Genomic DNA, 16,666 nt, shown 5'->3' on the forward strand with positions numbered 1-16,666 from the left:
ACTCACACACACACACACTCTCTCACACACACACACTGGGTACTCTTGCCTACGCCTGCACTTTGCTTGTTTCTGCTGAAGCTATTGAATATAAGCTTCGTCATGGGTGGTTTCCTGAGCACACACACACATACACACACACGGGGTACTTTTGCCTACGTCTGCATTTTACTTGTGTCTGCTGAAGCTATTGAATATAAGATTACTCATGGGTGGTTTCCTGAGCCTGGCGGTATTTTGGTCATTCACGCACTCAAATATAATAAAATAACGCTATAAACTTTCAAGAGGAGAGTATCAGGACACCTCACCTCCCGAAATTGACCTCTCGGCCACTCCTCTGAACTTTTTTTTTTTTTTATAGGAGCAGTGATTAGTGGAGGCTGAGTTAGTGGGGGTTGAGTTAGTGGGGTCAAGTTGGGTTAAGTTAGTAGAGTTACCCCCCCAAGCGCTTTTCCTGGGGTCGCCAAGACCTCAAAATATCAAGCATGATGTTTTTATGTTACAATAACACATAAAGAACTAAACTAGTGGGGTCGCGGTCATGTCTAGAGGTGCATGATTGGGGTCACCTGAAAAAAAAGTCGGGAATCACTGTGTTAGACAACCGAGTTTTGTCAAGTTTTGGAAAGGGATGACTGATATTCTTATATCTGTACCTTATATATTGCTGTAGATACATCCTTTATCAAAACCCACTAATTCATAAGCTCACTAGGGAAAATACAGAAGTTAGCCTTTGGTAAAGCACATTTAAAACAAACACATTTTGGAAAAGAGCATCTCTCCCTCCTTCCCCCAACACACACACACTAAAAAAATCTTAAGTCATATATTGTGTTTCATTCATCTGTCCACCAACAAAGCGAGATTTTTGATAGACGTGGCAACTTCACATTTCTAGCGTGCATGGGTGAAAATCAAGTGTTGTAATAGTTATTCAAGCTAATTTTTCAATGATACATTTGAATGTTTAATGTATACCCCCCCCCAAAAAAAAAAACGCATTCCTTATAAATCTTTAACATGCCGATTTGCATTGATTATACACCACACAAGCACACGACAAGACAAACTTGTATCAAGCAGTGTAGTCACATCATGCTCGAGCGGTCTATGGCTTTTCCAATGTCTATAATGCGTCTCATTTCAGGTACATTAAAAGTCAGTACGAAAAACTTGGACTTTTCGTACCAGTTTTTAATTTTGACAGCAGCAGCTAGGAAAATGCTCCCAGAAATGTGATGTTGCTGTCTTCCTCGACCCTCGCCGTAATGGGGTTGTGAAAAGCAGCCTATACGGCGTGGGAGAGGATGCAAGGGCAAATAATTTACCGAATGTAAATAACAATTAATTCAAAATAACATGATATAGTAAACAACAACTGTTGAATGTGAGACTAAACTATTTTGAATATTACCCAGCATATTCACATGCAACCATGGAGGTATAAGGGGTGGAGTCGACATCAGCCCTGAAAAGTGAAGCCGTTAAACCGTCATTTTTAGGGCCGCAAGGTGGTGGACACCTGTCAGGTGTTAGGTGTTGTCAGGTCAGGCTCCCCCTTAATGGGTTCGGCCAGATGATAAATTAGTAATTAAGTGAAGCATTATGTCAAGAACCTGTACAGCTGCAGCCAGGTAGCTGTATGTAGTGGCTATAGGTAGCCATTAATTGCTAATTGCGTAGCTTCACAGTTGACCGTTTCTACCATTAAATATGTGACATTTAACCAGATAGCAGACAAACAATACTTTAAAAAAATTATACTATCACTAATAAACACACTGTACGTATACCTCTATTTCCTCATTATAAGCATGCAGTGTATCTTCTGTCTTGAGTCCTCCTTCAGTGTTTCAGGGGGCTGGTAATGCCATGGGACCATAACCTGCAGGGACCCCTTGAACATCTTCCCCTGGGAGACTGATTCTTGGAGGGCCTTTGTGACCTTGGCCGGGTGAATGAAGCACTTGATGTTGGTGAAGGAGGACAGGAACACGACGTAGGGACTCGGCGATTGCTCCGGGGGTTGGGTCTGGGTCAAGGGTCTGGGTTGTGGGCACTGGGCACTGGGCAGTGTGGGGAGTGCGGGGAGGGGAGGTGCGGTTGGGTTCGACCGAACTCCAGGGGTTCGGTGAGCCAATCTCAAGGGTTCGGCGAAGACCCTCCCGAAAGATTTTGCAGTTGAATTTTAAGCAAATTTTCTTATGAATTAAAATGGAATCCATTCTTTGTATCATCCAAAATTAATATGCACTTGAATTTTGAAGGAATTTTTCTTCCACTTGAATATATATATATATATATATATATATATATATATATAGATATATATATATATATATATATATATATATATATATATATATATATATATATATATATATATATATATATATATATATATATATATATATATATATATATATATATATATATATATATATATATATATATATATATATATATATATATATATATATATATATATATATATATATATATATATATATATATATATATATATATATATATATATATATATATATATATATATATATATATATATATATATATATATATACTGGAGGGGTTCGGCTACTGTGCGGATGGAGGTTTTCGTAAGGATTCAACGCTTCTGGAAAGGTTAAGAACCACCAAGGAGACTATAGAACAGGAGAGGGGGCCTCTATGGGAGACCGTGGGCGGGTGTTGGTGTATGTCGGTTGCAACAGATGGCGCAGGAGTAGCTTTGTTTACATCCAGGCGCCTCCCCCCCTCCAGACCCACCCCCAACCCCCAGAACCAATCAGCAGTGTTGCTACATGGGATCAAGCAGCAAATGTTGCTACTTTTTTTCTTCAGTCTGGTTATTTCCCATTTTAAATAAAAAAATAAAGGTAGATAAATATTAAAATGAACAGTAGGAACTATATATACTGTATATATTTACTAGGTAGATATAGCCTGACTGCATGTCATGAGTAATGCTATTATTGTTATATTATTATACCACAATTATATTACTTTCTCTGCATGTGTGGTTAGATGTGTTTTATGTGTTTAACCTTTCTGTATATACTGGAATGAACCAAGGAATTGTAGCCCTACTGCCGTTCTTTAAAACTATGTGATCATGTTTTTCTTCCAAACCCATTGTTTTAGCACGCACGCTGACTTCCATCAGTAATGATGATATATATACACTGAGTCATTGGTTTGTAGGGGGAAAGAGTGGGTGAATATAATTATCTTGGTCTAACTTATACTGTTTATTATACCGCTATTCGCAGCAATATCTTTCTCTGCTCCGATTGCAACGCTGCCTCGTTCAAAAATCATAACACCGCCTCTGCATCCACGTTTACCAGCCGGAGCATCAAATCATGTCCCTTGTGGTGATAAAGAGGACACAGCCTGGTGTGAAGCTACATTTATTACGGAAGGATGCCACCCGGGGTAAGTGATATATATAAATAATGATAATGTGGAAATTCTAATTATTTTCACGCTGACAGCTGTTCTGAACTTGCTAACTGCATGCCTCCCCTCCTCCCGCGGCAAGAGGCCGAATGGCCTACACACGGCAGCTCCAGGTTCCTCCCCATTACCACCTGTCAGCCTCGTCCATGTAGCTATCCAGTCTACTCTTAAAACAAGCTATCGTCCCTGCACTCACTATGTGATTGCTGAGTCTATTCCATTCCCCCACCACCCTATTACTGAACCAATGCCTGCCCATTTCCCTCCTAAATCTATACTTTTCTAATTTAAGTCAATTACTGCATGTTCTATCTTGCCAAACATCTTATGCAAAAGTTAATCAGCATATCTCCACTCTTTCATCCCTTACACTGATAAACTGGAACAGCCTTTCATTGTCCGCATTACCTCCTGCCTATAATTTGACCTTCAAGAAGAGTGTATCAAGACTCTACTTTTGTCTGTTTGGGAGTGGTGAGTAGTGGGGCTTTTTTTTCTAGTACGCTTTGTTGCCCTTGAGCTGTCTCCTTTGTTTAAAGAAAATAATAGTTAAATAAATGGAAGTTGGCCGCCAATGCTTCCAACACCTTTATGTGACATATCTACAAGTGGCTGGTGACTGTAAGCATCTCAGCAACCTGCATGCATCTATGCCATTCCTATCATGGTGCATGGAGCAAGCTTCACATAACACTCAGACAGAGACAGTTTAATTATGGTTACATATCAGACTCAGTTTATTGCTCAGTCTATTAGGTGCAGTGCTGTTAATATTGTTAGTGGTAGTAGTACAATTAATGTATTTATTTTAATTAATTTATCAATATTTATTTATTATATTCTTAGTGTTTGAAAATTCCAATACTAGCATTAAAATAAACAAAAATATCAGAAATATATTTATACTCATTAATTATTATTGCTTTTCTTATTATTACTTCCTTCAATGTCCTGGCACTTTGACATCTAGTGTTTTTCTGTCTAGCAGCCAAAATTGTGGTCTTTCTGAATGTGTATGTCCTAAGTCTTCATTGGTGTATCTAGCTATATAACAAAAATCTGCATCTCTCTCTTCTCACCCAGTTGTCCCCGTACATCCTTTCAGTATCCAAAGAATTTCAATTTACATCTTGTAATCACTCAACTAATGCAGTGCAATCCTCATCTCTGTATTTTACCGTGTGGACATACTCTTTCCTTCCATGTTCCACTGTCGTATGTTATTCCACATCTAACACAACCACATCCCAACAGATCCGAACACGTCCGATATCATCCAAGAGAATGTGGCAGCTGAAGGGGGAGAGGCCAAGAAAGAGGCCAAGGGTGAAGACATTTAGCCACCCCCCCTGAAGTACATGGCATCATTCAACCCTCTTGGTGAGCTACAGGAATGTGCTTCCCATTGCAGTGCACCAGCTCCATGTACTGATTTTGGTATGAATACTTCATCTGGTGTTTGTTGATTGTTGTGATATTAATCTAATTATGACTTCACAAAATAGACTGTGCAAGTCACTTGACACATGCCCTGCTCAACATCACTTTTAAGTTGTAGAATTCCTTCATATGGATGCTGATTTATGTATCCTGAAATGATTGGATATTGATTGTCTTTACATTTTTTTTGTCCATGATCACTGAACCATGTTACGGTATGTCTTTGGGTGCAGATCCAGGAAATGAGTTTTTGGGAGGATGTCAGACTTTTTGCGGGTGGAAGGAACATTAGCATTACCGATTAGCCATTCTCGGCAGTCCTGGTCTTGAAAAACTGGTGAAGTGACCTAAATCAATGGGTATAACAGCCTGGACTTTGTGCCAAAGCATTGTTTTAGCCGCAGCGCGCTTTTGAGCTAGTTTTCCTGTATCACTCAGGAACATTGGGGGGGCCTGGGACCCCTTTGGATCCACCAATGTAGCTATGTCTTATAATATATCTATCCTTTACAGTCTGATGGTGCATCCTTCTAGGTTGTCAAGTTTTAGTAGCTACTCATGAGAAGTATTCCTTATAATGAGCATTGATTTCAGATGGTTTGCACTAAAAAAGTGTCTGTAACCTGCATAAATAATAATCAGCTGTAGTCAACCCTTGCTTTAAAGAACCAATATGGAGGAAGGGGTGATGTTATATCCAAAATCTTTTACATCTGAAGTATCCAACCTTTTGTGTATAATAAACTTTGTTTGTTACATGAACTTAAAAGTTCACAATTTCCATACATGATTCTTTTTTCCTTGTATTTGATGATTAATCCTGACATTTATTTCCATTATCAGTAGTTAATATATAGTAACAAGACAATAATACACATTATAACAATGTATATATTATAGCCCAATGAGTGCGAGATCATTTACCTCATCAGTGACGCCAAGTCCAGGAGTCCTTCCTAAATTCTTTGCCCAAATTTGTGACACCAAGTATAATAACTAGTTTTAGTGACCATTTGCATCCATTTTCACTTTGATTAAAAATTGCCTCTCAACAGGTGTGAACTTGATGGGGTTGGAGGAAACTTGACTCGGCCATCAAGCTCACCACAATATAGTAAGGAACCTCTTGTTCTCAGTGATAATTTATCCTCTTTAGTTACATTCCGTGTTGCTTTAATCACAACTAATGTGTTGGAAACATTACAGCTTAATAACATACTTCACATCTCTGCATACAAATTGAGTTCAGTATTCAACTGTTACACCAGTAGGCTTCATATCTCAAAAAAAAGTATGTAAAAGGTTGAAATTTTGAATGATATATTTAAACTCTTTATTATGTTTCTATGGGTGTAGTACCGTTATGATTAGTCGAGTGATCAGCATATGGGTCTTATGTTTTTGGTAGCATAGGTTCAAATTTTGCCATAGGCTGGCAATTGATAGTAACAGTAGTGTCCACAGATATCTACCTGTTTCTTGTTTATCCTGTTCCACTTTAAACCATGACTGGCCAATCTTTGAAGAGGTAGCATAACCTTGAAGTGCCACTAACAAACCTTTTTCCAGTCTTCTGTTGTGATCCTTTGTTTTCCCACCTGCCTATAGTGCCGGTAGGTTTCTTCAGGCGCCAGTCGCCCAGGCCCGTCATGATGCAGGCAATTTTTTTATAGTGGTGCCATTTAGTATTGGCTAATGCCGCCCAGAACTCATTCTTGATTCACTTGGATGGTTTAGCAGGGCTTAGGTATAACTAACATTGCAGAAACAGGGAATTTTTATATTTTTAGTGTGGCAACACATTGACAAATGTTTTAGTATGGGCTGAACATCAAAGATATATATGGTAAATGGGTGCTTGTAGATCTTGACATTATATCTGTCAAGAGTCTCCAGTTGTATCCTCTCCCCCATCTCTCCTGAAAATATTACTCTTGTCAGGCAATCTAAGTGAAGCCTTACATCGATGCTGGCGTGCAGACATAATGTCAATGCTTAAATTCACTGTCCTTATAGCACTGAAAATAATGCAATTACATGCACATATTTTATTATTTAGAATTGTGATTAATTGTGATTAAATATTTTTTCATGTATTTTCAGACATGAAAAGTGAAAATTGCTGCAAACAACAGTCTGTCGTCTGCACCGGGAGGCAAGGCAGCTCAAAGCCCGGGCTGTTACAAATCCTGGGCAGTTTTTGCCCAGAGCCAGCAATTTTTTAGATCCAATAGGGATGGATTTTTTATGAGGTCAGGTTCAACATGCTGCAAGATGCCAAGATCTAAGCCTAGTAGGAGATATGGGTTACAAGAGAGGAGGTTTGCTCTGGCCTTATACTATCAAAGTCCAAATGCTAATAGATTTCTGAGCACAGTATTTCACTTGTCTTCAGTTTCAACACTTCAATCATGACTCAGGGGTATTTCAGTACATGTTGGCTGGAGCAAACAGACTCTGACAGCCCTGCAGCAAAGAGCACAGGCTTTGTCAAAAGAAGAGAAACTTCGTGGGATTTGCCATTATTTAGTATTACTCTTGTTACGCCAAGAATTTTTTTCCATATACTTTGCCAAATATTGCAAGTAATGCACCATTGTTGGGCTTGCTTGTTATAAATCATATCTTGTTCAGTTAACAAGCTTTAGGTGTCTGGCACTTTCCAATTGTAATGCAAGGAATCCCCTGCCAGATATCGCATGTAATGCACCATTGTTGGTTTTGCCTATTATAAATCAGATCTTGTTCAGTTCACAAGCTTTGAATATCTGCCATTGTTTATTTCAGGTGTAATGCTTGGAAGCATTTGTTCTCTTCCCTACCCAACAGTACGCAATACTTTATTGTGGATATTGCCTGTTATATTTAATCTTGTTCAGGTAGCAAGCTTTTGGTGTCTGCCTTACCTAATATGTCCTGCAGTGACACTTGGCTTGGTTTCATAATGTGAAATACAGCATGTAATTTCATCACACTAAGTGTCTATCATCACGTGTCTGGCATCAATGTGGCTTCCAGGACTAACCTTGTTTGTATTACAGCTTGCAAATTTTTTTCTGCTTTATATGATATACATAATCACATAGGTATGATTTGCAAAATGTAATGGCAGTTGATATTCTTGACTAATGCCTCATAAACCTTGTGAAAAATAATGCTTTTTTGAAGGGGGGGGGGGGGGGTCCCGCGAGTGGTTTGTTTGGTTGGTCAGTTCAAGGAGTTTCATATCAAATGATTTTATTACATCCAACTTTAATGTGTGCTAAAAACATATATTTTATTACATCCAACTTTAATGTGTGCTTCCTGCAATAAATGCTACATGTTTACCGATGTAGCCTATGAAATACATATCACTCTCTGCCCTGTAATTTAATTGGTGTGTCACATACTGCAGCATAACTTTCCTGCTATTTTCTTACACTATGAGTTGCCTTATTTTGTCTCATTTGCTTTTATCATATGTGCCTCCGCTGCATAGTTGTGTCTACTGAGCTTAATATCTTCATGACCCTGACACCAAGGTCAGAGCTTGTGAGATCATACCGTGTCCTACATTCCATTTTCACCTCCAGGCTCGGCTGTCTCCCAGGACCACCAAGTTATTGCATTCCATTTAAGACAACTCATGTGTTACCTTCTTGATGTCCTCCATCATATATTTCAGCATGTTTTATGATGCTTTGCTCTTATATTGATGTGCCTTGCAACATTTTTATACAGTTTTCATTGTATATAACGCACCATTGTTGGTTTTGCCTGTTATAAATTGGGTCATGTTCAGTTAACAAGCTTTGAGTGTCTCCCATTGTTTATTTCAGTTGTAATGCTTAGAAGCTTTTGTTCTCTGCCTTGTCAAGCAGTATGCAATGCTTGCCATTATCTGGTACTTGTACAGTTAGTATGATATTTTTACTCAGCTAAGAGCATTTTGCAAAAGGTAAAGGTAAGGCTGGGGGCATATGCTGTAGCAACGTGTGGCCTCGGTGCTCATCTCTGTAACATTGGCCCTTGAGCCTGTGGTGTTAGGGAACCCATTACCCTGGGACACAGGACCAGTGTGACATCCGGGTTACCACAGTTGCAAAGGCCTTATAGTAATTTAGCATGCATAGAATGTTGTATGCTTTGCTTGTATTTAAAGCACTGGATATGTTTGCTACACACACACACACACACACACATATATATCTATATATATATATATATATATATATATATATATATATATATATATATATATATCTATATATATATATATATAAATGCTTTCAACATCATATTTTTCCTAAAAAAACAAATTGATATAGTGTAGATAATACCTAATAAAACACAAGAACAAATATATTTTTCTTTACCCCATTAGTAAATCATTTTACAATAAAAAAAATAAGTGAAGGCTGGATAGGGTGCTGTGGCAGGTACTTCAAAAATAGTTAAGCTACCCCTGAAAAGTGACGTTTTTGGTGGGCTGCAATAGATGGCGCTACTTCCGCACGCCCGAGGAATTACTACATACCACTATCTCTTCGTATATAGTCTCTTTGAGAACCACTGTGGACCCTAGAGAGATGAGTCGCTTGAAGGGGAGGTGGCCGTCTGCTTAAAAGTCCACTTATTTTTTTATTTTTTATTTTTATTTTTTGTTATTTCGTTGGGGATGTGCCCCACGGGAGGGAGGCGGTGCATGCCGCGCAACCCCCCGGACGGCTGCAAGAGAGCACAGAGTTATATACGTATAATTTTTTATTATAACTCTGTGGTAGAGAGATGCCCAATTCTTTCAAGGAGGCCCGACGACGGGGCTGAGGGTGTCAGAAAGAGCCCACCTTCTGAGGCAGTCAGTAAGAAAAACTTTGACTTTTCGTAGCAATTTTTAATTTGACAGCAGCGGAAAATGATCCCAGAAATGTACATGATGTTGCTGTCCTCCTCGACCCTCGCCGTAATGGGGTTGTGAGCAGCAGTATACGGCGTGGGAAAAAGGCAGTGCAAGGGTTATAAGCAAGGAAAAGTAAATTGTAATAGTGTGTGAATAAGCAGAAGAGAGGATCAAGAGGAAGAGGACCTTCAAAGAGATAGGTCAAAAGAAGAAGAGGAGGGCTGCCAGCTGAGGGGACAAACAACTCGGCAAGCCCAGCAGTATTCTCAGTCCTCATTGCACTTTAATATGTCCGGAGAAGCCCAGGGAGAATATTAATGGTAAATTCCTGCTTTGGGAAGTGGTAGAGAGCCTGGCAGAGTGTCGCGGCAGCCAGACAGATATTATACAGCCATTGAAAAGCAGGGAAGAGATTCAAGAGGAGGACCTTCGAAGCTGTACAGGTGAAAAGAAGAGGAAGAAGAGGGAGGCTGTCACGGTCAAGAGGAGGAGCACCTTCGAAGCTGTACAGGTGAAAAGAAGAGGAAAAAGAGGAAGAAGAAGAGGAAGGCTGTCACGGTCAAGAGGAGGACCTTCGAGGCTGTACATGTGAAAAGAAGAGGAAAAAGAGGAGGAAGAAGAGGAAGGCTGTCACGGTCAAGAGGAGGACCTTCGAGGCTGTACATGTGAAAAGAAGAGGAAAAAGAGGAGGAAGAAGAGGAAGACTGTCACGGTCACGGCTTTACACTGACAGGAGGAGAAACTCATCATAGCTTTCACTGCAAGACTCCCAAAGGCTACACTCCTACGTAAGTCCATATTACTTACCATTCCCTTACAAACTACTACTTCTATGTTGTTTTTTCTTCTCATGTTATACTCACAGATACTCTCATAATACTCTTATATATCACAAACCTAATTTCACTGCAAGACTCCCCAACACTCCTACGTAAGCCCATCAATGTCCCTTTCTTAGTCACCATTCCTCTATGAATTATTAATTTTAAGGGTTTGCCATGTTACATAATGCCCTCACATATCACAACCCTAGCCTTAAGTCATTAATCACTAAAATCATCACTGACAAAGTAAAATAACATGGCCTGAGTGCTTGATGACTCTGCTGCCTAACACAGTTTCATGCAAATAATGCTACTATTTGTAAGTTGGTATTTTTTATTTTACATGTAACATTAGGTAGGTTTTTGTGGGTTTAATTCTGTGGGAAGCCTGTCTTCTGCTTTTCCTGTGTAAGGCTGTACATAGACTGGCTGGCAGAGGGTGTGTTCAGGCCTAGTGAGTGCAGCAGACTCATGTCCACATTGTTAGCATTACTCAGCAGGCCTAACCCTCTAGTCGGCCCCTGAGGCCTGCCTCCCTTCTGCAGGATGGGGCTCTTCCTGTGGCGGCCTGTCACCCTGGCGCCAGCCAAGTGGTTCTCACGGTTTCCTTGCCGGCAGGTGGGCGGCACTAGCATGGACAAGGTGGAGAGTGCCAAGAGGGCGGCGGCCCACAGGGCGGTAGATGACCATGTCAAGGTGACACCTCTTGAGGCACTTAATGTGTATGTTTGCATGGGACCGGTCATGGCAGTGTGTGCCAAGGCTTGACACACCATTGTCAAGGCCCAGGTTTCTTGATTCATATTACTGGATGCTATTGCCTATAATTTGCTCTGGTAAATTGATTATGTATTTTTTAGACATTATTTATGCTAAGGCTTGTCTTGCACGTTATAGTCTGTGATATCATTTTAAACTGCTTGGTGTTCCTTTTCCCTGGGACACAGGGCAGGACAGTGCATGTATAATTATGTAAGGCAGCTTGTTAAGGCTGAGAATGGTGGGCCTCAGTCACTGCATGATCACAAGTTGTGGTAATTTCCAGAGGTGGGCGTGGTACTGAAAAATCAGTAGTGCGGTTGCAATAGTGCGGTACTTTTTCCGGAGTAGTGCGGTTGTGGTAGTGCGGTTCCATTTTTTTTTCTCAGTGCATTACGCAGTGTGCGGTACTTCAGTAGCAGTAGTCAAAATAAAAAAATACTGCAGTACCTATCCTGGCCATCCAAACATAGGAAACGTGCTTAAAATAGTACAGTTGCCTTAATTTACAATAGATTTTCCCAAAATAAAAGCAATAATAAATGAAAAATCGGCCGGCACCACAGACGGGTCCGGGGTTGAAATGGTTGGCACCGTGCGGGTTAAAGAAAACTCGCAGTGTAGTAGTTTAGTCTGTCTATTTAGTATTTAATTTTGAACAATAACTGAAAAGTCTGAATGATTGAATCGCTGATTCTAATGGCTGATACCGATTGACTGATTGAGTCCGATTCACTGTAAAAAAAACATTTCTGTGAGCATCCCGCACTGCAAATGTCATCTTCAATAGTTTTCAAAGTACCACAAAAAAGTACCGCAGGATTTTTTAGTGCGGTCCACGGTAGTGCAGTATTTTCAGAAATTTTGCGGTAATGCGGTACTAGCGCATTACCGCACTAAGTACCGCACTTGCCCACCTCTGGTAATTTCTCTGGTTAATGCTATGTAGTATAAAGCACCCTTATGCTGCTTGTGACCCCACACAATATCTTGTAAGTGGCTTAACAGTAATTTTCTGGGCAGCATGAACTCACTGTGCTTCATTATTGTCTGTCACCCATTCCCCTTTATATCATTATTTTACACAACCAAAGGACTAAGGGTTGCAGAACAGTCAGATAAAGTAACCTGATATTGTGATGAAATTCAAGAAAATAACTAGATAGTATCCTTCTAATTAAATATACAGATCCATCATAGTGTGAGGAGCTCAAGAACAATCACTGAACATGTAGCAGTGTGTGTATGTTGCATGTTAGTAGGCAGGAGTCTGTGTGGGGCTGGGCGGGTGACGTCCAGCGGGTCTACAACATTACTCTGCTTCGCCCCGTCATGCCCTCTCTCCGCAGGATGCCTTCAGGGTGGGCATCGGCAGCGGCTCCACGGTGGTCTATGCTGTGGAGAGGCTCGGTAAGGCAGAAATCCCTGTGTTTGAGTCTCTTGTTCTTGTTCTTGTTCTTCTTCATTTACAGTTCATCTTCTATTCTCAGTGTCAATAGACTTGCAATAATCCTCCTCCGTCTTGCTTGATCCAGTGCTAGGTAATCCTTCCTCTATTTCTAACACATCCAAGTCTTGTCAATCTGTTCCTCTGTTTAGGTGCTTGAAAATAATGGCAAATGTACCCCCTTATCTTCCAACGTCCTTTTAATAACTGCTCTTCCTCTGTGTTTGTGTGTGTGTGTGTGTGTGTGTGTGTGCGCGTCTTCGGTCTCCCTAGCTGAACGTGTGCGCGAGGAAGGCCTTAAGGTTGTGTGCATCCCGACCTCCTTCCAGTCCCGCCAGCTCATCGTCAGCAACAGACTGGACATGACGGACCTTGAGACCACTCCAGAGGTACGCAATACAAGTGTTAACCTGTGTTTTAGGGGGTAAGAAAGAAGATTTTTTCCTTTTATCTTTTACTTATTTATTTATTTTATTTTATTTTATGCTGTAGGTTTTCTTATCTTTCCTTGGGTTTGCGTAGCCCAGTCTTGGAGCGCCAGTTCATAGCCTTGTCTTCCACAGCTGGATGTGACTATCGACGGGGCGGACGAGGCTGACAAAGACCTCACACTGATCAAGGGAGGCGGAGGATGTCAGCTGCAGGAGAAGATCGTCGCCGCTGCAGCCAAGAGCTTTGTAGTGATCGCTGACTCTAGGTAAAGGACTCCAGATTGGTCTCTTTTTTCTTCTTTCTTCTTAGTTTAATATAATTTTTCTTCCCTTATGGAGTTGCCGCTGCTGCCAGGAACTCTGCAGTGATCGCTGACTATAGGTAAAGGACTCCAGATTGGTCTCATTTTTCTTCTTCCTTCTTAGTTTAGTATCCTTTTTCTTCCCTTATGGAGTTGCCGCTGCTGCCCGGAACTTTGTAGTGATCGCTGACTATAGGTAAAGGACTCCAGATTGGTCTTTTTTCCTCTTTCTTTGTCAAATATCCCTTTTCTTCCTTTATGAACTTTGTAGTGATTGCAAGGTTCATTATCTTTAACATTTCCTATTACTGTAAAATGTAACCTCTTGAAGATCCAAACTGCATTCTTTTCATACCTTATATTCAGAAACTAATCTTTGCATACCATGAAGAAACAGTTATGAAAGTCGCAAGCTGCATTTTCTTTAACTATTCCTATTACCGTAAAATGTAACCTCTTGAAAATCCAAGCTGCCTTCTTTTCATACCTTTCAGAAACTATACTTTTTTGCATACCATGAAGAAACAATTATGAAAGTCACAAGCTTCATTTTCTTTAAGATTTCCTAGTACTGTAAACTGCCTCCCTTAAAACCTTGCATTTCAAAACTACACTTTTTTTCCATATCTTGAAGAAACAGTCATGAAAGTCACATGCATCATCTTCTTCAGCATTTCTAAGCATTGTATTTATACCTCCTAATTTTGTCTCCTCACAGGAAAGACTCTACAGTTCTTGGGGAGAAGTGGGTGAAGGGCGTCCCAATTGAGGTTGTTCCCATGGCTTACAACCCTGTCAAGCTGAAGATCGAGAGTGAGCTTGGCGGCCAGGCGATTCTGAGACAAGCCAAGGCCAAAGCTGTGAGTGAAAGGCCCTTTGAGGCACTGTTGATCTCATCTTTGGGAGACAGATTAATGACTGCTTTAACCCGTCCACTGCGATTGGCATGGATTTGGTTTTCACTGGTAGCCTGGTAATCCAGGTCTTTCTCTGCCTTTGTGGTGGATAGTGGAGTGTCTCCCATGTGGCATTGGTATACTGGATATCCCCTCCCAAGGTGCATGACTTTACAGTTTTCTTCATTGAATTGTAGCAGACACTTTTTGTTCCATCCCTGTTGCTTGGTGATGTCTTCTTGTAGGAAATCCCTTGTCAAGGGGTTAAGGGTAAGGTTTGGGAAGATACATTGAGTAGGATTATTGTATGGTAATGGCCAGTCTTCCTCCTCCGCCAGGGACCAGTGGTGACGGACAATGGGAACTTCATCCTGGACTGGGTATTCGACAAGCCACATGACTGGAACGGAGTGAACCAACAGATCATGATGATTCCTGGTACGTAGCCATGACTTCCACCTTTTAAAATGTCTTGGTTATCGTTTTTATTTATTTTCATTATTTATTTATTTACCATTTATCTATTATCATTTTCTATTCTCGTCTTTTTCATTTGTCCATAACATTGTGGCATAAGCTGCTTCTGGTATTCCCTTGTCGACTGCGCTGCCACTTCTAATAGCCCGTATTTTTAAACTTATTGGCCCCTCAGTTCACCCGTTTGAAAAGGCTGGCGTGGAAGTTGCTAGGCTCTTCATGGACTTTTTACTTAACCTAACAAAACCAGAAACAGTTACTTTAGGTCTTAGAAAATTTATATATGCTTCCTTACTAATGAGACTTTCTATACAACAAAGTGAGGTCATTCTTTGTTGATTTATACCATAAGGTGCTGGCTATAATGTGTTTGAAGATACCCTAAACTTAACCTAACCTAACCTAGCAAAACCCTGAACAGTTATTATAGGTCTTGACTCAGAAAATTCTTATATGCTTCCTTACAAATGAGACTTTCTGTACAACAAATTGAGGTTATTTTTTGTTGATACTAAGGCCAAAGTGTTTAACTCATCCACTGCAATTGGCACAGATTTGGCCTTCACTGGTAGTCTGGTAACATATACTCCCAGATCTTTCTCTGCCTCTGTGGTGGATAGTGGTGTTTCCCATATTGTATTGGTATTCTGGATTTCCCCTCCCAAGGTGCATGATTTTACATTTTTCTTCATTGAATTGTAGCAGCCACTTTTTGTTCCATTCCTGTAGCTTGGTGATGTCTGCTTGTTGGAAATCCACAGTCAAGTATTTAATGATGCCATACTAAGGTTTCAAAGTGTTTAATAATACGATTTTTTCCTGTCAGGCGTGGTCGAGACTGGGCTGTTTGTGGGCATGGCATCGGTGGCCTACTTTGGGATGCAGGACGGCACAGTGAAGGAGCGCCATGTGAAGGTCTTGTGAGGAGCTGCCACGCCCTCCGCCGCCGCTGCTGGTTATCTCACTCGAGCAAACATTCATAACTTGTTGCTCTCATTGTTAGTATAAGGAATTTGTGTTCGTGTTACAATTGAATGTGAAATGACGGTTTGAAGAGTAAGTTCTGACATAATACAACAGTAAGAAAGTGTAATTGTGATCTTTAGTTCAAGCTTAAGTAAGATATGAAGTGATATTTGTATAAATTAGTTTGAAGGATTGAATTTGAGTTCATGTTAGAATTGAATGTGATACGACTTTTTGAAGAGTAAGTTCTGACATAATATAGTAAAAGTCATTGTGATCTTAGGTTCAAGTTTAAGATATGAAGTGATATTCCTATAAATTAGTTTGAATGACTAAATTTGTGTTCATGTTAGAATTAAATGTGAAATGATGGTTCCAAGAGTAAGTTCTGACATAATGCAGTAAGGAAGTAATTGTGTAATGTATTTATGCCAGAGATGGTGAAAACATTCTTTGTAATTTCTTTATCAAGTGATATTTACTTAAGGTATAAATATTTAATTGGCTTAGTTTTTCCCTCTCATGAAATGGCTACATGTATACATTCCTTATCATTCTTAAAATAAACTTGTGGCTGCATTTCTTTGAGCTTCATTTGTTTGTTCCTGCCTGCATGGCATGGCTCACCTAGAGTGTGTGTGGTGCCTGACACGCCTGGGGAAAGTTTCCCATATCTCATTCTGCAGAGAGGTGCACCACTTCTTTGGCCAACTGGTTAAGGAGTGGCTTTCCCGTCTCAGTGGTCACAGGTTCGAT

At 40.2% G+C, this 16,666-nt stretch overlaps 1 protein-coding gene and 2 long non-coding RNA genes across 6 annotated transcripts; 2 read left to right on the plus strand and 1 right to left on the minus strand.

Moving 5' to 3' along the window:
* The first annotated feature begins 3,393 nt into the window (after window positions 1–3,393).
* On the plus strand, window positions 3,394–8,076 carry LOC127002882 (uncharacterized). Of its 3 annotated transcripts, none has more exons than XR_007756638.1 (4): window positions 3,394–3,462; window positions 4,741–4,923; window positions 5,982–6,040; window positions 7,030–8,076. It is a non-coding gene; the product is annotated as an uncharacterized LOC127002882 (long non-coding RNA). The 3 variants fall into 3 exon arrangements; XR_007756639.1 differs by lacking the exon at window positions 3,394–3,462 and adding an exon at window positions 3,489–3,960; XR_007756637.1 differs by lacking the exon at window positions 3,394–3,462 and having other exon boundaries at window positions 4,558–4,923.
* Window positions 8,077–10,291: 2,215 nt separating this feature from the next.
* Window positions 10,292–10,598, minus strand: LOC127002884 (uncharacterized). Its single transcript, XR_007756640.1, has 2 exons — window positions 10,458–10,598; window positions 10,292–10,380 (listed from the first exon to the last, which is right to left on the minus strand). It is a non-coding gene; the product is annotated as an uncharacterized LOC127002884 (long non-coding RNA).
* On the plus strand, window positions 10,374–16,491 carry LOC127002883 (ribose-5-phosphate isomerase-like). 2 transcript variants are annotated; one of them, XM_050869133.1, is made up of 8 exons: window positions 10,374–10,596; window positions 11,178–11,328; window positions 12,741–12,801; window positions 13,112–13,227; window positions 13,402–13,535; window positions 14,290–14,431; window positions 14,806–14,905; window positions 15,771–16,491. In XM_050869133.1, exons 2-8 carry the CDS (start codon window positions 11,179–11,181, stop codon window positions 15,866–15,868), a joined length of 801 nt encoding a protein of 266 aa, XP_050725090.1. In that variant the 5' UTR covers window positions 10,374–10,596; window position 11,178; the 3' UTR covers window positions 15,869–16,491. The 2 variants fall into 2 exon arrangements, with proteins under 2 accessions (XP_050725090.1, XP_050725091.1); XM_050869134.1 differs by having other exon boundaries at window positions 11,251–11,328.
* Window positions 16,492–16,666: the final 175 nt, after the last annotated feature.

This window comes from Eriocheir sinensis, chromosome 24, assembly GCF_024679095.1.
Source record: "Eriocheir sinensis breed Jianghai 21 chromosome 24, ASM2467909v1, whole genome shotgun sequence".
Classification (NCBI taxonomy): Eukaryota; Metazoa; Arthropoda; class Malacostraca; order Decapoda; family Varunidae; genus Eriocheir; species Eriocheir sinensis.